This window comes from Cygnus atratus, chromosome 28, assembly GCF_013377495.2.
Source record: "Cygnus atratus isolate AKBS03 ecotype Queensland, Australia chromosome 28, CAtr_DNAZoo_HiC_assembly, whole genome shotgun sequence".
Lineage (NCBI taxonomy): Eukaryota > Metazoa > Chordata > Aves > Anseriformes > Anatidae > Cygnus > Cygnus atratus.
The window spans coordinates 2,354,935-2,380,975 of NC_066389.1; the positions used below are offsets into that span (position 1 = coordinate 2,354,935).

The following is a 26,041-nucleotide window of genomic DNA, read 5'->3' on the forward strand; positions in this document are numbered from 1 at the left end:
CTCCCTCTGGCATGCAGTTCTTCTAATCTCAAGTGCCTCTTCTACAACTTCCATGCTTCAGGCTGCCTCTGAGTGCTGTTCCAAAGCCTCCATAGCTTTTGTGTTCAAAGTCTTCTTGGCCTTTCTCTACTTTTGTGTTTGTCGTAGACATACCCCAAGGTGTGCTGCAAATCCCACTTCATCCTCAGTGACCTGAGATGTGAGCTAAGAGTACTAATGATTTAATATAATGTGGTTTTCATCCTGAACAATAATGTGTTACTTTTTGGGTCAGATAATTTAAACATAAGTAAACTAAGAAATTGCCTGAGCAGCTTGCACATTTCTTTGTTGTATTCTGTGCTTCCTCTGATCTTCTGACATTCTCGCTCCTTGTACAAGGCTTTAAAAGACATGTGATGCTCCTCTAACTCTCCTGGTGACCTCGAGAGCTAAAACTCCTGGTGGTTTTGACAGTAGCAGAAGTAGATCGTTGCTGAGAATGACCGAATTCCCACCCATTCTGCCTAAAATTCAGGTCATAGATTTTGTAATTGAAGTGGTGTTCACGAACTCCTGTTAGTGCTCGGAGTCCCTTTGACTTCAGAAGGATTCTTCAGGAGCACACTGGTCTGAAAATCCAGGTCTGATCAAAGGACCAGAGCTTCCAAATGCTGGTTCCTTGAGGTAGCTCTTCAGTTAGTATTTCATGGCATCCCCTGAGAGCACAGTCTCTTGGGTCGATGAGATAATAATATAATGATAATTTTATTTTATGAAATAACTAATTGTTTCATAGACTTACATTTTTAACGGTGGCTTTAAAAAATGAATCAAGCTTATGTGTAGTAAAGTAGTGTTTTAAAATGAAAAGTTAAGAAGGGAAATAACTGGTGGGCAGAGATATCTGTATCTGAGGAGGAAAAACTCAAAACGAGTGATAGGAACTCTTAATAAAAAATGAACAGTCCGACAAATGCTAATGATTTGTGGACAATTATATATATATATATTATTTTTCAAAAATTGTTTTGTTTTGAAGCCGTTAGCAGAGGTCAGCCCATCAGATGTGATGAGAGAGACCTGATTTGGACGGCCCATCACACAGTTCAAATACCTAACTACTGTAGTGGGGTATTGAAAACAAAATGTAGAGACAAGTATTTTTGAGCAATGTTAGACTGGAATGTGTTTGCACAAAATATTTAGCTAGCAGTCTGAAGTGGTAAACAAGTTAACAGACTGCGTTTGTCTAATTCCTGTTGAGGGAAAAAAAAAAGCTCAGTACACTAAATAAATCTAAATAAATGGTTAGTTATAGATTGTTTGTCAGCTCTCTTGATTTGATGGAGGAATTGCAAAAATGATTTTAACATCTCAGCAGCATGTAGGTTTTCAGCTGTTGCTGGTGGCTTATGTAAAAGGCAGAGAAGAACCTGGATGGGGGATAAGGTATGGGAGTGAGGTATTGTATCCTCTCCTGAAAACGTTTTTGGGAAATGACAGGTAGTTTTGACTGGAAAAAACTACTGACCTTTAAAAGAACAGGAAAACATTAGACTGCTTCTCAGTAGGAGCAGTTAGCAGAATCCCAGGTGGGCTAACGAGAGAAACCGAGATTTTCACATACTCAGGGCAGCTGTCGGTCTTGAAAGAAGCTGCTTTGAGAAGTGATGCTGTGAAGTTTTCAGCAGGCCAGGTCCCTTTTTGTAGTTGCGTTGTTTCAGAGACCGAAGGGCCGTGAAGTGTTAAAAACATAGCTGCTGCGTGCCAAGTTGGACGTGGTTCAGAGCTGTGATCCGGTCTCACATGCGTCTCCTCCTGGAGGACTTGAAACGCTGCCCACAGCCAGGAACTTTGGAGCACAACTGTTTCTCCCTTTCCTGTTAGAAAGCGTACAGGCTTTCTCCGTGTAAGGGCAGCTACTTGGGCACAAAACACGCAGGTAAATACATCTAGAATATAAAGAGGAGCAAGCGGAAGGTCAACCAGAGCTAGCTGCAGCTCCAGGTACAGCTCTGCTAAATCGGGAAGTGGGCTCCGAAAGCTTCCTCCTCTGCTTCCCAGGAGGTAGGTGCTGGGTTTCTGTCCCTCGCCTCCGCGTTCTGCTGCACCGGGTCCTCCCCTGGGCAGCTTCTCTCTCGTCCTGCCCACCCTGTCATGCTTGCATTTATTGCCTTCTAGGAGCAGCTTCTGCTTTGCAGAAATCCCGTCCAGGCGGCTGCACTTCCTGCTGTGCACACCCAGCACTTGGGATCGCCTGATCCAGCATGGGTAAGAGACCCCCCTGGGATCTGCAGGGGGGTCTGCTGCTTTTTTCTGCAGTTCTGCACCGCGTGAAGTTTGTGAGTGTGTTTGTTAGTGGGGTGGACTGGTAAGGAGAGGCACAGCACGAGCGTGCGTTTCCTCTATTAAAGGGTTTACTTCTTTAAGCTACTGAAAGCTCCCGTGGTTTTAAATAAATAGCTGTAATGCTATCAGTGGCTACTCTTTATGCTGTCATTAAATGTGTGTCCTAGTACCTCAGCATTTAGAAACTGAAATAAGTATTTGGATTTACTGCCGTAGTTGAATGTGGATGTGAGTGCCCCTTTCAGGAAGATGGTAAGCTGAGGACCCGAACTTCCCTTTCTGGTTATATAATTTTTACTTTTATTTCTGGATGCCAGGAAATGAAGAGGACTGAAGTAGAAAAGTTAATTTGCATGTGAATATATTATTATATAACTTACAAAGTGGACACTGTTACCTTGTGATTTCACAAAAAAAAAGTTGTAGAACTTAGAAAAACACTCATAACTGCACAGACAAAAACAATGCTTCTGACTCAGCAAAAGAGACTGGTTTGGGTTATGTGCCTGTGGTGAATGCTTATCTTTTCATGCTTTTGTAAGTACTAATAGCACAAAGTAAACTGTGTTTGTTTTACTGCAGTTCCTAAAAACTGCAAGTTTCAATTTGCAACCCGTGATAATGATGGTTTTGTCTAAATGGCAGTGGCAGTGTGTAAGAAGTAACCAGGCAGTGTATAAAGAGTAAGTTGAATGCTGTACTGTGAAGCTTAAAGTAGCTGGATGGTGATTAATTGGTTACGAGGTTTGGAAAAGTATGCACTTGGCAGTGTATAAGATGAAGTCTTAGACTGCTCTTCAAAAATTTAACAGATCATTAAAGTCTCCTTGCTTAATTTGTTACTTGGAAAAAGATTCGGATTCTAGAAAGAATGTGCTTCTTTTGCCCCTGTTGTTCTGTAAGGCCTGTTTCTTGGCACGCATATAGTATAGCTGATAAACTCATTTCTTTTTTTGCCACTTGGGTGTTTATTTCAGCAGCGTAACCTGGCACAGTCATACCATGAACCAGATTTGCCTACCTTTGTTTTTTAATGTCAGCATTTAATCAATGCACACACTGAGGTTGAGTGAAGTTTCTATTTCCTCAGGCTCTGTGAAAAGCGCAGTTTGGCCTAGATTTATTCTACCTAACTTTAAGCTCTCAACAGAGGTGCCTAATCTATTGCGATGTTTCTCCAAAACTCCCTCTTACATGTAGGCACCTTTACAATTTGTCTTAAGTGGGCTGAAGAACTCTGCTGCCATAAAATAATATGAATTAAAAGGCCAAGTCTTTGATGCTCCCTTCCTTTATTTCAAGCTGTTAAACCCAAACTGTGAAAGAAAGTACTTCCTTCTTGTGTAAATAGTTGCCCAACTTACTATGAAACTGTGCTTTATCGGGTAGGATATTTTTTACAGCACTATTACCTCTTGTTGTAAATCTATAAACATCATTATACAAGACTACTAGTAACTCCAGGTTAATTCGAGTATAGTGCACCTGTGCCGTGGCTTCCTCAGAGGCTTTGCATGTCACTTAGGAACTTTAACACACTGCTTACGTAAGTATAAACAGATTTGCCTTTTAGTTTTTTGAAGTGTAGCAAAATGTCCCCAGTCCTTGTGGTTAATTAGCACAGAGTTCTCCAGAGTGGCTTATGGATTCGTGGTGGTGGTCCATGAAGGATCCCAGTTTTGTTGGGTTTACTGGTCCACTTGGTCTCCAGTGAGACAAACAGGACAGGTAGAAAGACATGAAAAAATACAGAGCAAAAGGAAACTAGATAGGATTCCTCAGTTCTCTTTGCTCTCCAGAAGTGAGAATTGCTGTAAACAACAGTAAAAAAAGAACAATGACATTTTTATCAGCTCTTGGTGCATATACACAAAAAACTGCATAGGAATAAGGAGAAACTGGACTCATTGTACCTCCATTTGTGGGAAATAAAGGAAAATTGTACAATGAAGCAATTAAACTTAAATGCGTGTGTTCTTCCTATTAAATTAACGTGAGCAATTGGTGGTAGAGAAATGTTGTTTTACTAGGAAGATGAGGAAGGTGGGCTTTGTGAATGAGGAGCTATCCATAAGAGAATTTGTCTGCAAAGGTGTAAGATACAGGAAAAAAAAAGTGTTTTTGTCGTAGCTGGAGCCTGCAAACCACACGTATGTGATAACAACGTCCCACTTCCTGGTGTTCAAAACACTTGGCCAGCTGCCAGATTGATGGGGGCTCCGGAATGTAATGGTTTATATTAATTTGTTTAACTGTGGATATTAACACAGCACTGTAAATAGCATGTTGCTACAAGATGGTACAAATTAGTCTCATGACAAAAACCTTATTTTGTACTCACAAATGAGCTTGGCATCATATAACAGAAAGACTTGCATCATCCTCAGATATCTTGAGGCAGTTAGATACAATGATTTCAAATAAAAGAGTGTTTGAACAAGATCAGAGGGAAAGGAGAAACAAATGAATGTAAGAGTCGATGTTCCTCATCTTGCTGTATGTTTTCTCTGGAAAACAATTTTGCACAAATCTTTTTCTCAAAGTAATCTGCAGAACGCTGCATTTGCAATGCTAATTAAACTGTGGTCTAATGCATGCTGGGTTCCTGCTAATTTAGGTGATTGAGAAAATTGGAATGAAGTTTAAATTATAGCTTTTTGTAAAACTTAGACATAAGTGGAACAAAGCAAACTTTCTATTTTGTGTTTTCACATAAAAATGTTTCACAAAGAATGTGAAATTAAACCTAAAGTACTAAATAGCTCTTTTTGAGAAGATCTTGTTTTTAAAATTATGAGCCTCCAAATGCAATGAGTGGATTGCTTGAAGCATTTTGCCCCTAAAGAAAGGCTCCATAATTAAATGGGCAATGGAGCTGTCACTACCTCTGGATCTGGAATCTTAGGCCTGCAGCATTCAGGACAAAAAAAAAAAAAAGCTATAAACTTCTGTATTTAAATGTGGCAGTATCAGTATGGCAAACAATTAGCTGGTTGGCTTATTTTTATCACTGACACTTCAGGGCTCCAGGTGGGGTCTCAGGAGAGCAGAGGGGGAATAACCTGAGAATACTTCAGGGTAATATTTTCTTAATTCTAGCCAACAGTTTATTGATACAGTCCTCAGCATATATGTTCTGTTGACTGTGAATAGAAATCGCTGTGTATGAGGCTGTTTTAATATTATTTTTACTTAGATGTTGATATGGATCCAAGCTTGTACAAAGGGAAATAAGGAAGTTAGAAATAAACTGAAACAGTTATGAAATGTTACGCGTAAGCAGCGAGCAGTGCTTCATGCTTCTTGAAGATCAAGCTCTTAATTCTGAGTGACCCTAAAATAGGAGTCCTGTCTTTTTGGCAGTGAATGCATCTCTTTACAGATAGAGAATCTGTTGCAACTGCTGCAGTCCCATTCCCCATTGAAGTTTTGAGGGTTTATCATTGTTTTTGACTGTCAGAAAAGAGGAGCATTGCGTCTCAGTCTTACGCGCTCAGCTTCTATAAAATGTTGTCTTCTTCCCTCCTGATACAGAGCCCAGCTTTCCACCAGACTCAGTCCTTTTGTCTGCTTTTGTGGGGTTCTCCGGAGGACATTTCGATTCTCTCTCTAGCTTCCTAAAGTTATGGTTTCCCCACTAAGCTGTCTTCCTTCTGCTGATTCATGCTGTAGATGCTGTGCTAGAAATGGTGAATATGGAATTGCCAATTCAAGGAACAGAGGTGGGGAGCTGAGTTTCTAATAGAGAAAATGTGTAATGGTTCGTAATTCCCCTTTCTCTTCTCCTTTCTGGTCACCTGTGGTATCACCTCTTACCCAGGTTGTAAATCCTTAAAAATCACCACTTCTTCAGCATTTATTTGCAGAGGAAGACTGGAGGCTTTCCAATAATAATAAAATAGGTTGTTCAAACTGGGCAATCTGGCTACTTACTCATCTGGAAGTGATTCAGCAGCTAACTCTAAAACATTTAACACAATTTTCTTTAAATCCATAGACTGTTGTCATATATGAATGTGGTTTAAAGTAGTGAGGTTGAACTCTTTGAAATGAAGGCTGAAATTTGCCATTATTTTTGAGTGTGGAGTGTCGTATTCAGTATATTTTCAGAAACTCAAGTAACCTCACCACTGACTGGAGTCAGTGAGACTGACAGTTGTTTGGTAATGTAAAAATCAATCTAAGATTCATCAATCTTTGAATGCAAAGCCAATATTATTTTACAGATGAATTTTAAAATAATTTAGAGACTTAAACTTCTTCCTTGTTTTCCTCCAATCAGCAAAATGTGGAGCATGTGGTCCAGGATATGCGACTCCTCTGGATGCCATGAAAGGCAAGTAGTGTAACATCTTTTCTTAAATCCAGGCCATCAGTAAAGGAATTGATTTCAAATTCAGTGAAGATTAGTTAGATGCCTTCCAAAGTGGCTAATTAGCAAGGCCAAGTAGACTTCAAATATCAGAAGAGATTTGATTTCATTTTGGACACAGCTGCACAAAGCATGCAAGCTCTGTTACCATGAGTTCACTGAATCATAGTGCTAAAACAAAGCAGATCAGGGTTTAGATAAGTGTACAGATATAGGATGCTAACATGCAGCAAACCGTTCCATTTTCTATGCTGCAAAATAGAGCTTATTCATAAGAATATGAGGTGCAAGTTACCATAATTTAGCCTACAAAAAATGTTTCTTCTGTATTTTTGGGTGGAGAGCTTTATAGATTGCACTCATACTCTCTTGTAAAAGCAAGTGACTTTTCTATGAGAGAAGAAAAGGAAAACTGGAGAAGGGACTGTGTGACATAGTTTAATGGCAAGCTTCTCATCCACTCGCAGCTGTACTTAAGTCATATTTTGCGATTCCCAGCAGTGTTGGTTTAAATCCTGAACCTTACCAAAGCCCTTGAGGCATTTTGCTGTAGCTTTTAACAGTGTCAGATCTTCACCATGAGTCTTTTGATATATTCTAAAAGCTTCAATTTTATAGATTTTAATAAGTAGTCTTCTGGCATAGGTAGACCAAAATCTGGGTCCTGCAGCTGGGAATCATCCCTTGTGTAACTGGGGATAGGAGAGGCTTGACGTGGCCTTGAAGGTGGAAAGGTGTCTCCAACGCTGTCCTTTTTCAGGTAAATAATTACATTCCCAGAGCCCCTTAGTAGGGCAAGGGAGTGGAATGGCCCCACAGCTGAATTATAACTCTCTCCTGTCGATTTCTGGATGCTGAAGCTATATACTACTTGGTGTTTACCTCCATAAAATGGAAATACTGAGGTCTGGCTTCCTAGTTACGAGTGAGGAAGAATGACAGTTCATAGACTTGGAGATTAAAAAAAAAAAAGGGTATTTCAATATCAACCTCGTTTTTTTTACGAAGTGGTTTGTTCTAACACATTAAACAAAACTTCTACCTTGAAAGGTCCCCGTGAGGAGATCTTGTACCTGCCATGCATCTACAGAAACACTGGGATAGAGAAGCCTGACTACCTGGCCACTGTGGATGTTGACCCCAAATCTCCCCACTACTGTCAGGTACCCATATGTAGAATGGCTCTAGTGCTCCATTTTCTAGGGCGATGAATATTTGGGTTTGCATTCACTGCTTCTAGTCTTACTTCTTAGTTCTTATATGATTTGTGACCCTTCCAGTCATGAACTTTCCTTCTCTGCTCTATAACTGACTTCATGTTTTGTTTCTCTTTTTCATAATTTTCGAATAGGTATTTGTGTTGAGAATCAGTCAAATCCTCTGCTGTTTTTCTTACTAGGTTAGTCAAAATAACATTTACCTTGTTAGTCTCATGACACGTTCAGAGCATTTTTGTGCTGAGTGTTCTAATAGTCCTCTTTGTAGCACTGCTGCTGATTTATACTGAGCATAAGTATTAAACTCTAGAAGGTCTTCTTTCCTTGGGGTGTGCCAGTAGCGTGGACAGAGTTTATAGTGTAGGATCCCTGATATCCTGGGAAATTGTACACATTAGGCAATAGAAATCTAATCCATTTACTTTGTGAATGGAAAGCTGTAGGTAGCCATCTATTAACACTACCAGATCCCAATTATTGTTAAGACTGATTAGTTTGTTGCTGCAAACAGTATGCTCTAAACTGTATTTAAACATTCAGTGCTCATATGACTTAAATTACCAAAGATATTTTGGACTCTGATCTCCATATCTTGAAGGAGCAGTGAATCTAGTTTGACAATGTAGATTTTCATAATTTGTTCTTTTTTTTATAACTACTGCTTAGGTTTTTATTGTAGAGGAGTGGAGGAAAAAAATATCCTGAACGTTTGACAAAACTTAGCTGTTATCTTCAACTTTTCTTAGTTATGCAGGGGAAAGGTAAAAATCAGAAGCAAGAGTGCAAATTAACAAGTCAGTTTGCAACAGTCAGCCCCAGCTGTAATCAGATAAATCTTGTAAAATCTAGAACTTGCAGCACATAAACAATTGATGATTTTTTTTATTCTTTTTTTTTCCATATTATTATTCCACATCTCCTTAATTAGCTGGAACCTTTAAAAGATTTGGATGAATTTAATAGCGTACAACATTTAACAAATGCTATGCAATTGTGATGTCCAACTTTCTTCTCCCACTTTACTGTTTCAGCTCTGCATATCTCACACCGAATCTGCTTCCTGAATAACAAATAGAAGTCTTCTTCTGCTCTTTATTAATTTATGCTTTGACATAAAGACCCATTTCTTTGCCTAGGGGAAAAACTATCCTAGACTGAATCTTAAGTATGTCTCCGACTTTGTAGGTCATCCATCGCCTGCCCATGCCCAATCTTAAAGATGAGCTCCATCATTCAGGGTGGAATGCCTGTAGCAGCTGCTTTGGGGATGCTACAAAGAGAAGAAATCGTCTCATTCTACCAAGTCTGATCTCATCTCGCATTTATGTGGTGGATGTGGGAACAGACTCGAAGGCTCCTAGAATCCATAAGGTATATTTAGGTTATTTCAAAATATCTTTTTTTTTTTTTTTTTTAACCAAGAGATGGTAACTTTATGGATTCCAACTTAAAATTAGAATAGTGGAGTCAGAACAGATTTAGAGGCTTTTGCCAAATATTAGGAACTTGTGGGAGTTCTGAAACTGTTACAGTTTATTGATAAATTACACACAAAAATCTTGCAAGTACAAGTATATACAATGTCAAACACTCAGAAGTTAGGAAGTTTCAGAATTCAGCCTGCCTCTGCAATACAAATTTCAGTCAATGTGTTTGCTTGCTGTAATATCATTTCTGACTAGCAGATCACAAGGCAAATTCATATCTGACACAGTCAACACATTCAACTGAGCATATGTTTTTCAGGGATCCTAATGAGTTCAAATTTGATTGGATTTTTACTGAGCAAAACCAGACCTTCTCCATAAAGGACACCTCCTTGATTTATAATCATTGTTCCTAAACTTACAATATGTAGATTTTTAAAAAGAAAAATCTAATAAATTATTTAATATGGAGACAGTAACATTTTTTGTTATCTCTTGTTCTTTGAAACAAATCATTTATTATTTTTTTAAAAGCTTCCACTTCAATAGAATTAATTTGGCTTAGGTTTGGTTTAGATACAGACTTTTTACTTTGCACACACCTGTTTAGATTCCCTTCCCAGACAGTGGAAAAATACACATTGCTGGAGTCAGATTTGTCTAACCTAGTTTAGACAACTGTATTAGGATAAAGGAGTTATGTCCTGAAAGTGTCTATATCTCTTTATTGATTATACAATAAGCATAGAGGACTAACTTTGGTGTAAATATGTCAGAGTCGATACTTGTGTCCTGGCTTCAGCTGGGATAGAGTTAATTTAGGTGAATCCTACACCAACGGGTAAAACTTCAGTACAAAGTGCCTGAGACAAATTTAGTGTACTGGTCAAACATGACTTTTGAAGACAGGTCATAATGCGTAATGAAGGAAAATTTTAAGTGATCCTGCAAATGCTCTCATTCATAATCTTACAATTTTGAGATCTTTAGAACATTGCCAGACTTTTAACTGTTAGTACAGTGGAATAAAACATCCCAAAGGTCTTTTCCTATACAGTGGATTTTGTTTCAAACTGTGTCTCTGGCAAGTCTCAAAGATTTTTTTTTCCTCTGAACTGCAAATGAGAGCTGACGTCTGAAAATTGCACAGTGGTGTTTCTGTCACTAATACTAATTAAAACAAATTCAGATGCAAGTGTCCCAGTGATGCATGAATTAGACTGTTGCTGTTTATAGATATATTTGTTCTTTTCAAAAACATAAAGTCATGGATGGTAGTGTATTATTGGGTAGAGTAGAAAGCAGGAGGTGGCAAGTACTCAAAAAGCAAGGTAGCAAAAGAAACTGCTGCCCTGAGGCACACACCATTCCCACTCTTTGAAACTTCTGCTCTTACTGGTAAAATTGGTATTCTGTAATCTTAGCGAAGGTCTGACTATACGTATACTCATTTTAGATTGTGGAGCCAGTGGAGCTGTTCTGGAAGGGTAATGTGGCTAATCCTCACACCTCTCACTGTCTGGGCAGTGGTGACATCTTAATCAGCTGTTTGGGAGATCCTTCTGGCAATGGAAAAGGTATTAATCCCCTTTGTTATTTTATGGAACGGAATCACAATATTTTCATTAAGCATAAGGTCACGTTTACAGAGTGCTTAGCAAATAGATATTTAAGTATTAATATATTATTTATCTTTTTTAACACTTTGAATCTGTGTGAGTATCTTAAGACAGTCTTCTTCCATTTTGTATCAGGTGGCTTTATTTTGCTTGATGGAGAGACCTTTGAAGTGAAAGGAAACTGGGAGAAAGGGGAGAAGGTCCCACCCCTTGGTTATGACTTCTGGTATCAGCCACGGCATAATGTCCTGATGAGCACTGAGTGGGGAACCCCAAAAGTCTTGGCAGATGGGTTTAACCCAGCTGATGTAGAGAAAGGTGAGGGATCATGTGTTTAAACTGTCAAAAGTAAAAGTGGTTGTTCATTAAAGTTAAAATGATCTCTTATGTGCTTATTTTTGTCTGACCTGATCCCTTAGGGCATTATGGCCGTCATATTAATGTGTGGGACTGGAACTCTCGTACTTACATTCAGAAAATTGACTTAGGGAAGGACTCCATACCTTTGGAAATCCGATTCCTCCACAATCCGGATGCTGCAGAAGGGTTCGTTGGATGTGCTCTGAGTAGTACAGTACATCGGTTTTACAAGACGGAGGTAAGGAATGGAAGAAGCCATGGCAAACCTAGCTGCTTCAGAAATCCACCAATCGCTTAGGAAATAGTAGAATCTGATTAAAAAGAGAGAAAGCTCCTAATTCCAGTCCAATTCTAGCCAAGCAATACCATTGTGTCAGAGAGAAAACCGTCTAATGATGGCAAGGATAAAAGCAATACCATGGATTTTATGAAGTTACCATACAGGTCCTTCATGGCTGAGCAGTTGCAGTTGGCAGACTTTTTGAGCATCTCTGCAGCTGATGTGTGACTTGTCACCAGTGATAGCCTGTGCTGCCTACTACTCAGCCACTATTTGGGAGCATAGGGAAGACCTGAAGTTAGAGCCAGGAGGGTAATTGATGGTGTCATGAACAGGGGAGCAGAACTATTGTCATTTTGGAGGGCAAGCTGGAGGAGATAGGATGACAGTCTATAGGACATTAGCAGTCTGCTGCTGTTGGAGCAGTCTGAGATGTTGTTTCATCGTATAATCACTAACACAGCTCCTTCTCAGTGGTGGTATACTTACCATCCTCACCCCTTGGTAACGCTTCATTGCAGTGTGTGTATTACCTCCGTACAGGACCTGTTAAATAAATAGTACTGTTTGCTTTTCCTTCCTCTGTCACGCGAGCTTCTTGGCTAACATCAAGGCACTAATAATAATGCTGTGTTTTCTCCTGTGCCTTTTGCAGAAAGGAAACTGGGCAGCAGAGAAGGTGATTGAAGTACCCAGCAAAAAGGTGCAAGGATGGCTTCTCCCTGACATGCCTGGTTAGTATGGACATGTTTGGAGAAGAAATGGGGTGTTCTCCTCTTCAGTTCCCTTCTGCAGTGTAACTTTTTGGGAAATCTTTAAGTGTCAAACACTTTCCTTGTAAAATACTAATTTTCTGCTTGGATTCTTTATATAACACTTCCCATGTAACCAGTTTAGCTTTGTTTATGAGCCACCAAGTGGGAGATCTTGTCAGGCCTCTGCTCTCACATTGCTCAGTGATTGAGGTTAGTTTCTATAGAAAAATACTTTGAGTTTGGGTCTTGTATGTGAACTCACAGTAGTTCCACAGCGGAGCTATAGAATGGTCCTGGAAATGCTGGTAGGGTCTAAACCTCCATTTGAGTAAGCACAGAGTTTCCAAGGATGATTGTGTTTGTTCAGTCCATTTCTTAACATATTTTTCTTAGGCTAATATGATTGGAATTTTGGAAGATCATAGGCTTGTGGTTTTGTTTGTTGCTGGTCTTGTCCATTTTGTGACTGCTACTGCATATTTTCTTGAAGGTCTTATTACTGATATCCTCATCTCACTGGATGACAGGTTCCTGTATTTCAGCAACTGGCTGCATGGAGACATCCGTCAGTATGATATCTCCAACACTCGCAAACCCAAGCTCGTGGGTCAGGTAAGCCAGCATCAGAAAAGCTGCCACGTACAAGGGCAGTACAATCTTATTTCCTCCTTTTTAAAAAGGAGGAAATGGCAATTTACCCTTGTTGAGAATTATCACTATATTGCTTTCATGTTCCTTTGATATCCAGCACCTGTTCTCACACCCTCCCTTGGTTACAGGTGTTTTTGGGAGGCAGTATCATAAAAGGTGGACCTGTAACTGTAATGGAAGACAAGGAGCTGCAGTGTCAGCCAGAGCCATTTGTGATCAAAGTAGGTTTTCCTAATATGCATGTTGTAATTTGTCAGTGCTCTGCTAATTATAATCTGTTTTGAAATATCCCTACACTGCAGTCAAAGGTACAACATATAAAGCAATATCTGAGTAAGTTTATATCTTGGCTTACAGCCTGGGTTGCAGGTATCACATTTCAGCATGGACTGGAGCTAGTAAATCCTGGTAAGTGTTCTGGGTCCCTGATGGAATTGTACAAGCTGTTTGACTGTACCAAAGCCTGTGTAATTACATCTTTCCTGCTGTTGTTAGCTAGCAAATTTAAAGCTAATTCAATGTGTATACATCATGCTGCTATCATTCCTTCTGATAATCATTCAACAACTGAAACAGTAAACCAGGTCATGTAGTATTCCTCAGCATCCCTTGTGTGTGTGTATAAGTTTTCAGATAAAGAGTTTTATAAAACTAGTTAGCGTGATAGAAAAATGAAAGAATATTAACTGTCTCTGGCCATGATTAGTGTGCATTAATATTATCACTGCCAAGGCAGCTATGTATGCAAAGTGTTATGGGATGTGCAAGATCTGAATATACTCATGACTAAGATCTGTTGTCTACTGAAGATGGTTTGAGGAAGTTCCACGTATTCCTTTTATTCATAGTGCAGTTTGTAACCTAGCTGCTGTATAGATGTGTTCTTATTTGCAACTGTGTTATGCCACCCATCTCTTGCTTGATTTTTGATGCTTCCATCCAAGCACAGCATCGTGATCCCTTCAGCCCCTACTTTCTTACATTACTAGTTCTGTGAAGTAAGCAAGACCCATCTGAGTTGGCTTTGAGGCTACCTGTTAATAAGAAATAAGGTTCCCAATAAAAACTGTTCTCTCTCCAAAACAGGAAGATTTGTTACTCGAGTGTCAAGGATTTCAGAATGCTGGATGGTCCTCTAAGTAGCAGGCCTGTCACGTTGTTTTGTTTCTCCTTGCTGTTGCATTTCTTGTGCTCAACCTCTGTGACAGCTTGTCTTGAGTGCCTTGTTCTCTATTATAATTTTAGGGGAAGAGAGTGCCAGGTGGACCTCAGATGATTCAGCTTAGTTTGGATGGGAAGAGATTGTATGTCACCAGCTCTCTCTACAGTGGATGGGACAAGCAGTTCTACCCAGATCTTGTCAAGTAAGTACACTTTGGTGAAAGTGATGACTGTACAAGCCCATGTTCAAGATTTTACTACTATTACTTAAATAATAGTGTGCATATACCAGCTGGTCTACACAGCAAAGTTCCCAGGCAAGGAGACTGAATACAGTAACTTTTTATACGCAGATCTCCAATCTGGATGTTTCACTCACAAGCCAGAATCCATCCCCCTCCTTAACAGACACACAAAACTCTGGGTCTGTATGCACTAGTAAATAGGAATAGGAAGAAAACAGTAAACATGGCCTAGCCTTCTGTATTACTTCCAAGCTGCCTTTAAGCACATCAGCCTGACTATATTTTTTGGAAATCAAGGGTGGAAAAGATGATCTTCCAGGTGTCCACAGGAGGGCATAGTGCAGCTTGTCTTTTCCTTGTTAATTAACAACTATTCACTCATTCACTGCTATGAATGAACTATTTCACTCATTAATTGCTAATATGAGGTTGCAGATTTCACTGAGGCAGTGTGACTCACTTCTTAGACCTGCTAAGGCCTAGTTTGAATCTGGAATTTAATTTCCTTTCTATATGAAACAAAGACAAATCCTGCCCAGTAAATATGAGTCCTTTTCCCAATGTCTGTTTTCTTGTCCCTTTTTCAGAGAAGGCTCTGTTATGCTGCAGATTGATGTGGATACTGAAAGAGGTGGATTGAAAGTGAACAAAAACTTCCTAGTGGATTTTGGGAAGGAACCTGATGGGCCTGTTCTAGCTCATGAGATTCGTTATCCTGGGGGAGACAGTACCTCAGATATCTGGATTTAATTGTTGCATGGAGCTGTTTCTTTTTTTCATGTTTGTTTTGTTTGTTTGTTTCTCCCTCTCTCTCCTCCCTACCCCCACTTCTGATTTTATACAGGTGAATCAGTTCAGCCAGGACTTTGTCCGCTGTCTAAATTTAGAATTCCATTAGGGTGAGCCACAGAAGCTCCATTTTCTTCTCATTCTCTGAGGCAGCCAAGTGAATCTTTCTGAAACATGATATACATCTCATTTATTTCTCTAATCTTTGCCTTAAGTCCTGTGTAATCACTATTGACTGTAGGTTTTGAAGCCAAGCGCATCGATCTTTTAAGGATTGTTTGCCAGGTGGTGGTGGAGAATCTGTTAAGAAGTGTACATTTCATAGGCTTGTCCCAGAGCACGTGTCCTTTCCCTGCAAAGCTTAATTTACTCATAAATTGATCAGTGTTATACAGTAGACACAATATCTAATCTGAAGCCATGTGTTTCCAGAGCTGGGTTATATTTTAACATCTGTGTATGTGATGATGTAAAAAATCAGCAATAAAATTGTTCTTCGACTCAGACGGAGCTTCACTTTTTTTTCTCTTTAGCATTTCATCTTTTTCTGTTTCAGAGAACATAAAATGTAACATTTCAGAAAGTAGCAATGACATTTGTCTAGAAATTCTTTGAGGAATTTATTTTTGCTGAAGTCACCTTTGTTCCCATTATTGCAAGCAGAGCTTCTCTTCCATTCTGTACAACTGGAGAAAAAGAGATACTCAAATGTTCATCCAATACTATTGTAGAAGATTTACCCACTGGCTAAAACCCATCCTTACTCACATGCACATAAAACTCTGGGTCTGCATACACTATTTGATGTTGTTTGTTGAAATCATCATCTCTTGGGAAGCAGGTAAGAATGTGAAGAAAACAGCGAGCGTGACCTAGGTTCCTGGAACTCATGGTACTTCCAAACTGCCTCTGTGTATCAGCATGACTTCATTTGCTGGGAGTTAAAGTAAGTAATCTTCTAGATGGCCACATGAGGGCACAGTGCAGTTTACCTATTCCTTGTTAACAATATTTTCTGTTCTTCTCTCATTTATTGTTAATTTAAGGTCACAGATTCGTTTACGTTTTTGCAGCCAAGACACACATAACACAAATATGTTTAGATCTAAGGTCTTCTCCCAGCGCATTCAGTGTGCAGTACCAGTCCACACCAGATTGCTTCACCCCGTCATGCCCATTATCAAAATGACAGCATGTTCTTCCCTATCAGGCTTGGAAGTGATGGGCAGGACAGAGCTGCCACCTTGGTCTGGGCTGCAGCATGAAGCCCCTGGTTGCTTTTCCATGACACAACTTCCTATCTGTGCCTGCCACAGGGAGCTTTTCTTGGGCCGATAGCAGGCCGTAGCGATGTTGTTCCCGACCAAGCATTGCTTGTATTCTTGTTGGTGTTGCTGAGCCTGCTCTTATCCTTCCTCCTATCAGCTTTAATTAGAAAACTCTACGCCCCACAGCTTGGTTTTGTGAGGGATGCCAAAGACGTCACCGAGGAAAGCCAACTAGGATGACCAGCACACTTTGTTAATGAGCAGCAGACTAATGAAGTTTTTAATTAGCAGGTGTACAGGTGCAAGAAGGTGCAGTGAGACATGCACATGGTGACTGCAAAAGCACTCTGTCGGGGCAGCAGCCAAGCCCCTGACGTTGCCTCTGATGGAGCAGCCGCTCCAGCCGCTGCAGCTGCACCCTCCCATCAGGCCTGAGTGCCCTTCAGTGGGCAGCATCCCCTGGTGACCATTTTCTGGAGCCCATCTTCAGGCCGTGCCAGCCTGAAAGTCAAATTCTGTGGAAAAAATGAGCATGAGCCTGTGTGCCAGACATTTTTCCTTGGCTGCTACCTGAACCAAAAGCGTTTGGCAAGCCCAATCACATGTAAGGTGATTCCAGTGCATTTTACTGCCATGCATGTATTTCCCCCTGCTCCTAAATGTTACTGTCAGGTCATCAAGGCAGAAGGGCAGTCCTGGGCTTTGATCTTGATGGCTTTTCTTGACCCCTCTTGGTGCTGGCAGAGGACGTAATTTCTTTCACAGGAGTTGCTCTTGCCTTGAGTAGGACTCCACTTCTCTGGCAGCTAATCAAACAAGGTTTTGTGCCATTGCTTTGAATGCTTTCTGCTCTCCTCCGTGATGGTCTTTTACCACCTTCTTCTTGTCTCACAGAGAAACTTGACGTAGCTGGGCAGCAACATTGGCAGCACTAACTGTCCATTGACGGCTTGTGTGGAAGGGTCCAGCTGTGGCAGGTAATAACCCCTCTTCAGCCTGCCTTTGCCCTTTGCAGTAAAACTGACAAGATGCGTTTGTGCTGAAGAGATCACAAGTTCTTCTAAGAATCTTTTGGCAATTGTGTCAGCTTGATGCTCCTCTCTTACAGAAGAGACCAAGTGTTTGGCTGCTCCCGTGTCCCCCTGTCACCTGTTTAGAGAGCTGTTCTGAAGCCAGAGAGCTATTAATTAGAGCCTGGGCGAGATGTCCTCTCTTCTGATAGGGATCTCCCGAGGGCTTCTTTAGTGGCTCTGTCAGAAGTTTCTGCATTCCTACGTGGAGCAATTACTTACCCGATGTAATTTGCCTGCTGATTGAGGAGTTCTTCCGCGAGATATGATGCTCGTTCACGTTCCACGGCGCTTGGTGGCTTGTAGGGGTTTATGCCACCCAGTCATGGCCCTGTCCCAAGAACCCATGGAGCTGTGCAGTGGGGTGAAGGGCAAGGTGAGAAGATTCCCCTGGTGGCAACCCTGGAGCAGACTGGCCATGTCCTGTCCCTCAGAGCCACAGTTTGTCCAAGCAGGTGGACATGGAGACACCTCCATCATCAGTTTTCTGTGGCATCGTTCTGCTTCAGGGAGGTGCAGAGAGGATGTGGCCACTGCTGCAGTGCCGTGTTGTGCTGCTGAACTGCCCCGAATCCTCAAGGTCCCTATTTTTCACAGGTCGGCTGACTCTCCCGTATGCAGGTGCAAGCCTGAGAGGCAGCTGGCGTGTCTTGATCTGGAGAAGTGCTGGATCAAGACTGGCACAGAGTGTATGTCCTGAGGCATCCGTTCCTGGCCTTAGTTGTTTTCTGAGTGCTTGGGAGCTGGCGGCAACTCCTCAGGTCTCTTGTGAGTTCAGTACTGTTGGAGCCCCTGCCTCTCGGAATCCTTGCATCCCAGTTCTTTAGAGCTCAGGAAGTCTTCTTTACGGGTGGAGGAACCTGTGGGCCTGGCTTTCTGAGCTGGTGGCAGGGAGCCCGTGTCGTCCTCCGAGCCCTCAAACAGAGACGTGCCTTGCGTCAGGGTCCAGATTTCGGAGGTGCCTTTGGTGGCCTCCATGAGTTCAAGCCTCGTAATTTCCAGGAGGCTGCTGGTGGGGCCAATTATCTAGCTGGGCTTCTCATCCCTCGTGTGGAATTTGCAATTGCTGCACATTTCTATTGCAAGAAGCTGGGCATGGGGGACGGCTTTAATTAGCTTGTGTCTTGGCTGGGCCACGGAGGCCTCCAGAGCCTGAAGAAGTCCCATTGGAGATGAGCAGGGCCCCAGGATCAGATAGGGGTGGCTTGTGCTTCAGGAAAGGACCTGCACGGACTAGCAGATTTTTCCTCTAGATTGGTGGTTAGCAAGGCGGAAACAAGCCACAGCGCTGGTCTGGCACCTCCCAAACGCTTGGGAACATTCGCTCCTCCCTTGGCAGCTTGCTTTCTGCCCCCCACCCCTTAGCCGTGTATATAAGGTCCCTCTGAGCAGCCCTGGCACTACACGACCCACTCCAGCAAGACAGACAGCAAGCTGCTCCTCCAGTCCCAGCACCTCTGCTCTTGGGGAGAGTGAACCAGAAGGCCTTCAGCATGGGTAAGAAACACTCTGCAGCCTCCCTGCAGCCCACAGCAGCTCCATGCCTTCTCGCTCCATCCTGGCCCTGGCTCCAGCCTCTGCCTGGCGGCTGCAGACATCCCACCTTGAAGCCGAGTCCCACTTGCGGACTGGTAGCTTTGTTCCTCTGCAGCGCTGCAGGAAGGAGGAAGATGGGGCTGAAGTTTGGGGCTTTGCCTGACAGGGCACAAAGATTTCTTTCACCTTGCTATGGTCTGCTTCCAGGGGCTTAGCATTGCTCATTCCAACCCCCCTGCCATGGGCAGGGACACCTCCCATCAGACCAGGTTGCTCAAGGCTTCATCCAACCTGGCCTTGAGCACTTCCAGGGATGGGGCATCCACAGCTCCTCTGGGCAACCTGTGCCAGTGCCTCACAGCCCTCATAGTGAAGAATTTCTGCCTTATATCTAGTCTAAATCTACGCAAGTAGATGCTGGTCACAGAGGCCCCCGCAGATGACGAGGGTGGGAGAAGGTCCACTGGGTGGGATGGAGCCTTCTGAATTGGCACCATTTAAGGACGTGGACGTTTCTCCTTATATTCTTCTCTTCTCCTCAACTCAGACAGATGCAGACTTCAGTGCTACGACTACCCCGTCTGCCCGGATGTTGTGAAAGGCAAGTCCTCTCAGGAATGTTTGGAGAGGGGGGAGTTTGTGAAAGGGCTCCGTGTTAGCTTCGGTTTGGATGATGATAAAGCCTGAGTCTTTTAGAGACCACCATTAATTAATTGCATGTGCTGAGTCCCTTCCCCCAGTGGGAGAAAACTGGAGCTATACAGTGATCTGCTTTTGTTGTGTTCTCAGCTCTGGGCCAGTGGTGAGCCAGGGCTGGGCAGTTGTCATTGACCAAGGAGGAAGGTTGTAGCTGCAGAAAATGTAGCTTAGTCTTATCTGAGAGTCTGCTGCAGCTTTTTTTTTTTTTTTCTTTTATGGACAGTTTATGTCTCATTTTAACAAAAGTTTTCTATGTTTGAAGCTCCTAGAGAAGAGGTTGCTTATGTGACCTGTACTTACCGAGAAACATGCATCGACCAACCTGACTTCTTGGCCACCATCGATCTCAACCCCAGATCTCCGTATTACTGCCAGGTACATGTGCCTAGACTGTTTCTACTGAGCTGATGACTAGCTGCTGTCTTTGTGCTTCCAGATTCATGACATTTACTCTTTTCTGCTGTGGAAATTCAGATTGCTTTGCAGCCACTCTGTCATGCTTGTTGTTTTTTATGCCTTGCACCTTCTTTTCTTTCTGTATCTTCGTGCCTGTCTCTGGGTTGACTCTTTTCTCCTGCTTCCTATTTGTTTTTCACATCTTCTTCATGACTGTCTGGGCAACCAATAATTTTTGCCATGACAGGCCTATTTCTTGCTTTTCCACTGGCGATATGCACCAGCCTGAGATGTTGTCTGCTACGAATTTTAACTCCCTGCTGCTTTTCTGCTGTCCCCTGCGTACCTGACTCCAGTTGAATCATCAGCATCTCTTTGTCCCAGGGGACAAGCCAGTGGTGATTCACTTCCCAACTCATTTCCAGAGCATCTTGGTGCTGCTAGTGAACTTTTGAGCACATGCTCTGAATCACGCTGCCAGTGGCTGCTCAGCAGGGAAAATGTTCGCTAGTGACCCAGATGGTTTAGGGTATCCTGCACTTTTGCAGATTTCATCTTTTTTCTATTGTACTGCAATTTCAGAATGCTCTGAACCAACCTGTCTGCTGTCATCCTAAATGGGAAATTAGCATCCTTCAGAAACAAGTAAATGCTAGGCAGATTGTCTACATCAAGGGTGTATATATATTACCTGATTAGTCCATTAGTGCAAGAGATTAGGAGAAAATGCACTTTAAAGAAAATACAGACTTCTGAAAGTCCAGTGTTTGGAGGAGCTTCCAGAGTGAATGACATGTCAAGATGATAATCATAATTTCTTCATATGTAATTTTCTGAATTTTAGTGGCATGGGGTGAGGAATTGTTGAATGAATCTTTGATATCGCCACATTTCTCAGCTGCACACAGTCACCTGTCAAAGGGCAGTGGCTAGTGTAAGGAGCAATGTTCTCCTCCCTGCGTCTCTAGAGGCAGTCCCAGCTCTAGTCACATGGAGGCTACAAAGACAGAAGTATCTGCCTGTATTAATGTCCCCTTTTCTCCCTGCCTCCCTGACTGAACCCTAACTTTGCCTTTGACTGCCTAGGTGATCCACCGCCTGCCCATGCCCAACCTCAAAGACGAGCTACATTCCTCAGGGTGGAGCGCTGGCAGCGTCTGCTTTGACAATATCACAACGAAAAGGAACAAGCTGATTCTTCCCTGTTTGATTTCTTCCCGTATTTACGTGGTGGATGTGGGTTCACAGTGCCGGGCTCCCAAGCTGTGTAAGGTATGCCTCAGGTGATTCAAAGACAAGTTTCTGGGAAGGAGTTGGGAACTGGTACTTCTGGAATAATGCACAGGGAAGACGGTGTTCCTCCTCTTCTTTTCTTCCCCCTGATCTTAGAGACCTGGGTCATGGTTCCCCCTCAGATTTCTCCTCCTCAGACTGAGGGGAGGCTCCGATCCTCATTTTCCTGCCTTCTCTGTGCCTGCTGCATTCAGGGAGTGTCTAGTAACTGGAAGCCATGTAGCACCCCATGCCTGGCCCCCATCCCAAAGAGTAAGGTGGGCAAATAAGCTCTTACAAGTTGCTGCATTCATGTTGTCCTTGTAAAGGAGAGCTCAGTGGCTTCTTTGCTTCTTTCCAAGGACAAGCAAGGCCTAGCGCATGGGATTTCTTGCAAAGAAAACTCCTGCGAGCATCAGAAACCTCAGATGGCAAAAGGCTCTGCCATGTAGTCTGAAATGAGGCTTCCATCTGTGTGTCCTCTTTTTCCAGACGATTGAGCCGGTGGATGTCTTCTGGAAGTGCAACAAAGGATACCTCAGTGTACCTCATACCCTGCCTAATGGTGATATACTGATTGCCAACATGGGAGATCCAGCTGGCAATGGAAAAGGTACTTTTCCCTACAATAAGACCATGAACAACATGACTGGTTGGAAAGATAAGTATTCAATCTGTTGTGCATCCCCTCTTGCATCACAGGAGGATTTATTGTGCTGGATGGAGAGACATTTGAGCTGAAGGGTAACTGGGAAAATGAATGCGAGGCCCCTCCAACTGGCTATGACTTCTGGTACCAGCCCTGCCACAATGTTCTCATCAGCTCTGCCGGACTGGTTCCAAAACGTGCGGGGCGTGGATTTAATCCTGATGATTTGAAGAAAGGTGAGAATGGGGATACAAGCACTAAGCCAGAACTTACCAGGATCATGGGAGGATGTTGATGCGGTTGCTGAACGGTCCAGAACCGGGGAGCGGGGGCAGGCGGAGTTGACCCAAAATGGCCCGTCTTACAAGCACTGCCACAGGACTTTCAGCGTCTCTCCTCAAGACAGGCTGGTTCCTGTCTTCTCCCTCTGCTCCCAAAGTCACTGCATTTTGCTGCTAATTCTGCGTAGACGCTGCCGTGGCTGTCCCTGCTAGGGAGCATTTTTAGGTGTTATCGATCTCCATAGCTCCCCTGCCCTCTCCTGACTCTCGCCTTTCCTCTTCCTCAGGGGTCTTTGGGCGCCGCCTGAACGTGTGGAACTTGTCCTGCCGCACCCTGACCCAGTGCTTTGACCTGGGGGAGGACTCTTTGCCCTTGAGCGTTAAATTCCTCCACAACCCCAATGCTGCTGAGGGCTACGTCAGCTGTGCCCTGAGTGGCATCATCTACCGCTTCTACAAGGCTTGTTGCGAGGCAAGTATTCTGCGAGCAGCCACCAGAAACCCAGGCGTGGCGTGGTGAGCTTGCAGGGTGACTGAGAAGCTGCGGGAAGAAATTCAGGGCAGCATCCTCCTGCTGCGTGTGTGCTCGGCAGGAGCCGGGGCTCTCCACGTGGTGCCTGAGCTTCTCCCATCATCTCTGGAGCCCATCACATGGGGTCCTCTCACCTGACTGCGACGGCAGACACTTAGACATCTGGGACTGAGCGCTGCCTGCACTCAGTGGGGTGGAAGGAGTAGGCACGTGGAGGGGGCCACAGCTAGACCCTGCTTTGGGGACACCTGCTGGAGTGAGCGGTGTCTGATTTTGCACTGAACGTGAAGGTATTGTGACCAGCTGGGACTGCCTTGATGAAGATCTGGGAGATGAATTTTAGCAAAGAATCTGAGCCTAGCCAGTGGTATCAAACAATGCTGTCCTTAATTCCGTCTGCTCACAGTAGCTGCGTGGAGTGGTAGCCTTCCTTGCGCAGATTTGCCTGGCTGCGCAAGCGGTTGAGCGCAGGGGAGGGCTCTTGCCTGAGCAGCCAGGAACGCCCATGGTGCGGTGTTTGTTCCTTTGCAGAGAGACACCTGGTCAGTAGAGGAGGTGATTCAGATACCAGCCAAGGACGTGACGGGATGGATTCTCCCCAAGATGCCAGGTTAGTGAGCCCTGATGTGGCGTTTCCTTTTTCCTCTGAGAGCATTGTGTTGTGCAGCCTGGCAAAGCCCAGCGGCTGGCCCTCAGGGCTGTGCCCTGTAAACCCAATGCACGCCTTGTTAGAGGGGCTGAGTTTTCTGCTGACGCCGCCTCCTCCAGAGTTCTTTTTTCTGTGTCCTAGCCTTCACAGCCGACATGGTCATCTCCTTGGATGACAAATACCTGTATCTCAGCAACTGGCTGCATGGAGACATCCGCCAGTACGAGATCTCCAAAACCTGCAAGCCCAGGCTGGTGGGACAGGTAAGGCAGGGGCAGAGGGGCTTGCAGTGTTGGCTTCCTTAGCGGTACCTGGCGGTGGTTAGAAGACAAGCCACACGTCTCCCACTGCCTTGCTTCCAGGTGTTTGTGGGAGGCAGCATCCTCAGAGGCGGGCCCGTGACTGTGTGTAGAGATGAAGAGCTGAAGTGCCAGCCGGAGCCCTTGGTGATCAAGGTGAGCTGCGCAGCCGCTCTGTTCGACGGTGTCCTTTGGACTTTGGCTCTGCTCTGCTCAGTCTCTCCCCAGAGTCTCTGGGGTTAGGTCTCCATGGCCGTTGCCAGCGTGCCTGCAGTGTTTAATAGCCTGCCTGTGTTAGGAGGGATGGCAGCCATTCTGCTCTGCCTCTCTGCTTTGCTGCCTCTGCTTTTGCTTGTCTGCTGAAAGAAAGAGGCCCGTGACATCACTGCTCTCTGTTGTGCCTCCAGTGCAAGAGGGTGTACGGTGGCCCTTGTAAGATGCAGCTCAGCGTGGATGGCAAGAGGCTGTACGTCACCAACTCGTTCTACAGCACGTGGGACAAGCAGTTCTACCCGAACGTGGTCAAGTAAGAAATCTGTGGGAGGAAAGGGGCCTCTTTTGAAAGGCCTCATTGCTAGAAGTGGGGAAGGTGCCTCACCCAGGGGACTGCAAGGATGCATTTGCGGTTGCTGCAGCTTGCTCTTGTTGAATTGCACATGCAGTTGTCTCCCATGCACCTCTGAACCTGCTCCCTGTGTGGAGCTGCAGTGGCAGGGCTTGGCTTGGGAGCGCGTACATTGATCAACCTTGCAGGTGGAGTGAATCCATCTGTAGATCTCTCAGAGCCATGCCACATCTCTGCTCCACCAGAGATGTTTTGGTTTAGTAAAGATGACCTCCAACACAAAGGCAAGCCCCGGCCTATCTGTCACATCATGCCCGGCAGTTTACTCGCCTCCGGTGAGAATTCAGCACGGAGCCATGGGTGCTGGTGTATGCCGCTGCTGGAAGTGGGCCTCTGCTGTCTTCTCTGTGGAGAAGACAAGATGTCAGGGAGAATGTCTCCACCTCATGAAGGGCATGAAGGGCCCCGGTGTGCTTGTCTGTAATACCTGCTCTCTCACCCCCTCGCAGGGAAGGCTCTGTCATGCTGCAGATTGATGTGGACACTGAGAAAGGAGGCCTGACCGTGAACAAGAACTTCCTGGTGGATTTTGGAAAGGAACCCAATGGGCCTTGCCTTGCCCATGCTATCCGCTTCCCTTGCGGAGATTCCACCTCTGACATCTTGGCCTAGACGCCATCGCCTAGGCTCCCTTCTTCTCTCTAGTCTTTGGTGCAGCTGTCAAAACAGAGTGTAGGGTAATTGGGTCTGGGGGTTCCCATTCATTGCTGGAATCTAGGTTTCTGCTAACGTGAACTACAGCAGCTCTGTCCTGTTGGAGGCTTTGGTTCAGGCAGACCAGTGGTGAGCACAGACACACGGCACGGTATTCACCTTGTGGCACTGTGTGTCTGAGCAGTCAGTCCAGGCAGCCTTTGGTTTCAGTGCAAAGAAACCCCTGGGCACACTTCACAGAGCAGGGTTCAGGGTGCTTGCTACTTACCATGTAGAGATGTGCAGTACGCACAGCTCCACTTCACAGATGTCTGCATACCCACCGTGCTGTTTGTCATTGCTGTGGGCCTGTTGGGCACCTTTCTGGCCAGCCCCAGCCTGATAGCTATTGCTGTCGAGTAGCAGGGCCTGGTGGGAAGCTGTTGAACTCTGTTATGATTCAGAGCTCATTCACATTTGGAAATGAAGGCCAAAGAAGGCAAAGCATCAATTTTGTCCGAGTTGCTGTTCTTCATCCAGGTCATTCCTGGACAGTCTTTCCCTGGCGCGAGAGCACTTGAGGCTTGCTTATGGCATGCTTGGGTCAGTATTGTATTACAGCCAAAGGAGCGTGTAGTGCTTTAATCTGAAAAGAGGTGCCTGTTTCCTGACACTGGTTTGCTCTTGTGTTCTGCTTTAAACACAAATAAAATTGTTCTTTGCATTACCTAGATCTTCATGTGTCTTACTTCACTGAACCTTTCTATATTGTTTTCAGCAGTGATTAATGATAAGGTTGACGTTTGGGAAATCACTTCTACGGGATCACTGATAGTGCAAGAGTGCCTGTTTGTCTCCGTGAGACTCAAAGGTTGCAAAAATGTTGATATACTGTGGATCCTTATAAATTTTAGCTTTTTACTTA

At 44.0% G+C, this 26,041-nt stretch overlaps 2 protein-coding genes across 2 annotated transcripts; both read left to right on the forward strand.

The window, feature by feature from the left end:
* Positions 1 to 1,757: 1,757 nt before the first annotated feature.
* LOC118260471 (methanethiol oxidase-like) lies at positions 1,758 to 15,713 on the forward strand. Its single transcript, XM_035570778.1, has 13 exons — positions 1,758 to 2,049; positions 2,164 to 2,253; positions 6,614 to 6,667; positions 7,754 to 7,866; positions 9,106 to 9,291; positions 10,804 to 10,924; positions 11,102 to 11,284; positions 11,386 to 11,564; positions 12,262 to 12,340; positions 12,852 to 12,973; positions 13,141 to 13,233; positions 14,258 to 14,376; positions 15,006 to 15,713. The coding sequence occupies exons 2-13, from the start codon at positions 2,250 to 2,252 to the stop codon at positions 15,166 to 15,168; spliced, it is 1,416 nt and encodes a 471-aa protein (XP_035426671.1). The 5' UTR covers positions 1,758 to 2,049; positions 2,164 to 2,249; the 3' UTR covers positions 15,169 to 15,713.
* Positions 15,714 to 21,265: 5,552 nt separating this feature from the next.
* Positions 21,266 to 25,095, forward strand: LOC118260492 (methanethiol oxidase-like). Its single transcript, XM_050715837.1, has 9 exons — positions 21,266 to 21,448; positions 21,941 to 22,061; positions 22,151 to 22,333; positions 22,666 to 22,854; positions 23,446 to 23,520; positions 23,701 to 23,822; positions 23,922 to 24,014; positions 24,266 to 24,384; positions 24,933 to 25,095. Exons 1-9 carry the CDS (start codon positions 21,281 to 21,283, stop codon positions 25,093 to 25,095), a joined length of 1,233 nt encoding a protein of 410 aa, XP_050571794.1. The 5' UTR covers positions 21,266 to 21,280.
* The last annotated feature ends 946 nt before the right edge of the window (positions 25,096 to 26,041 follow it).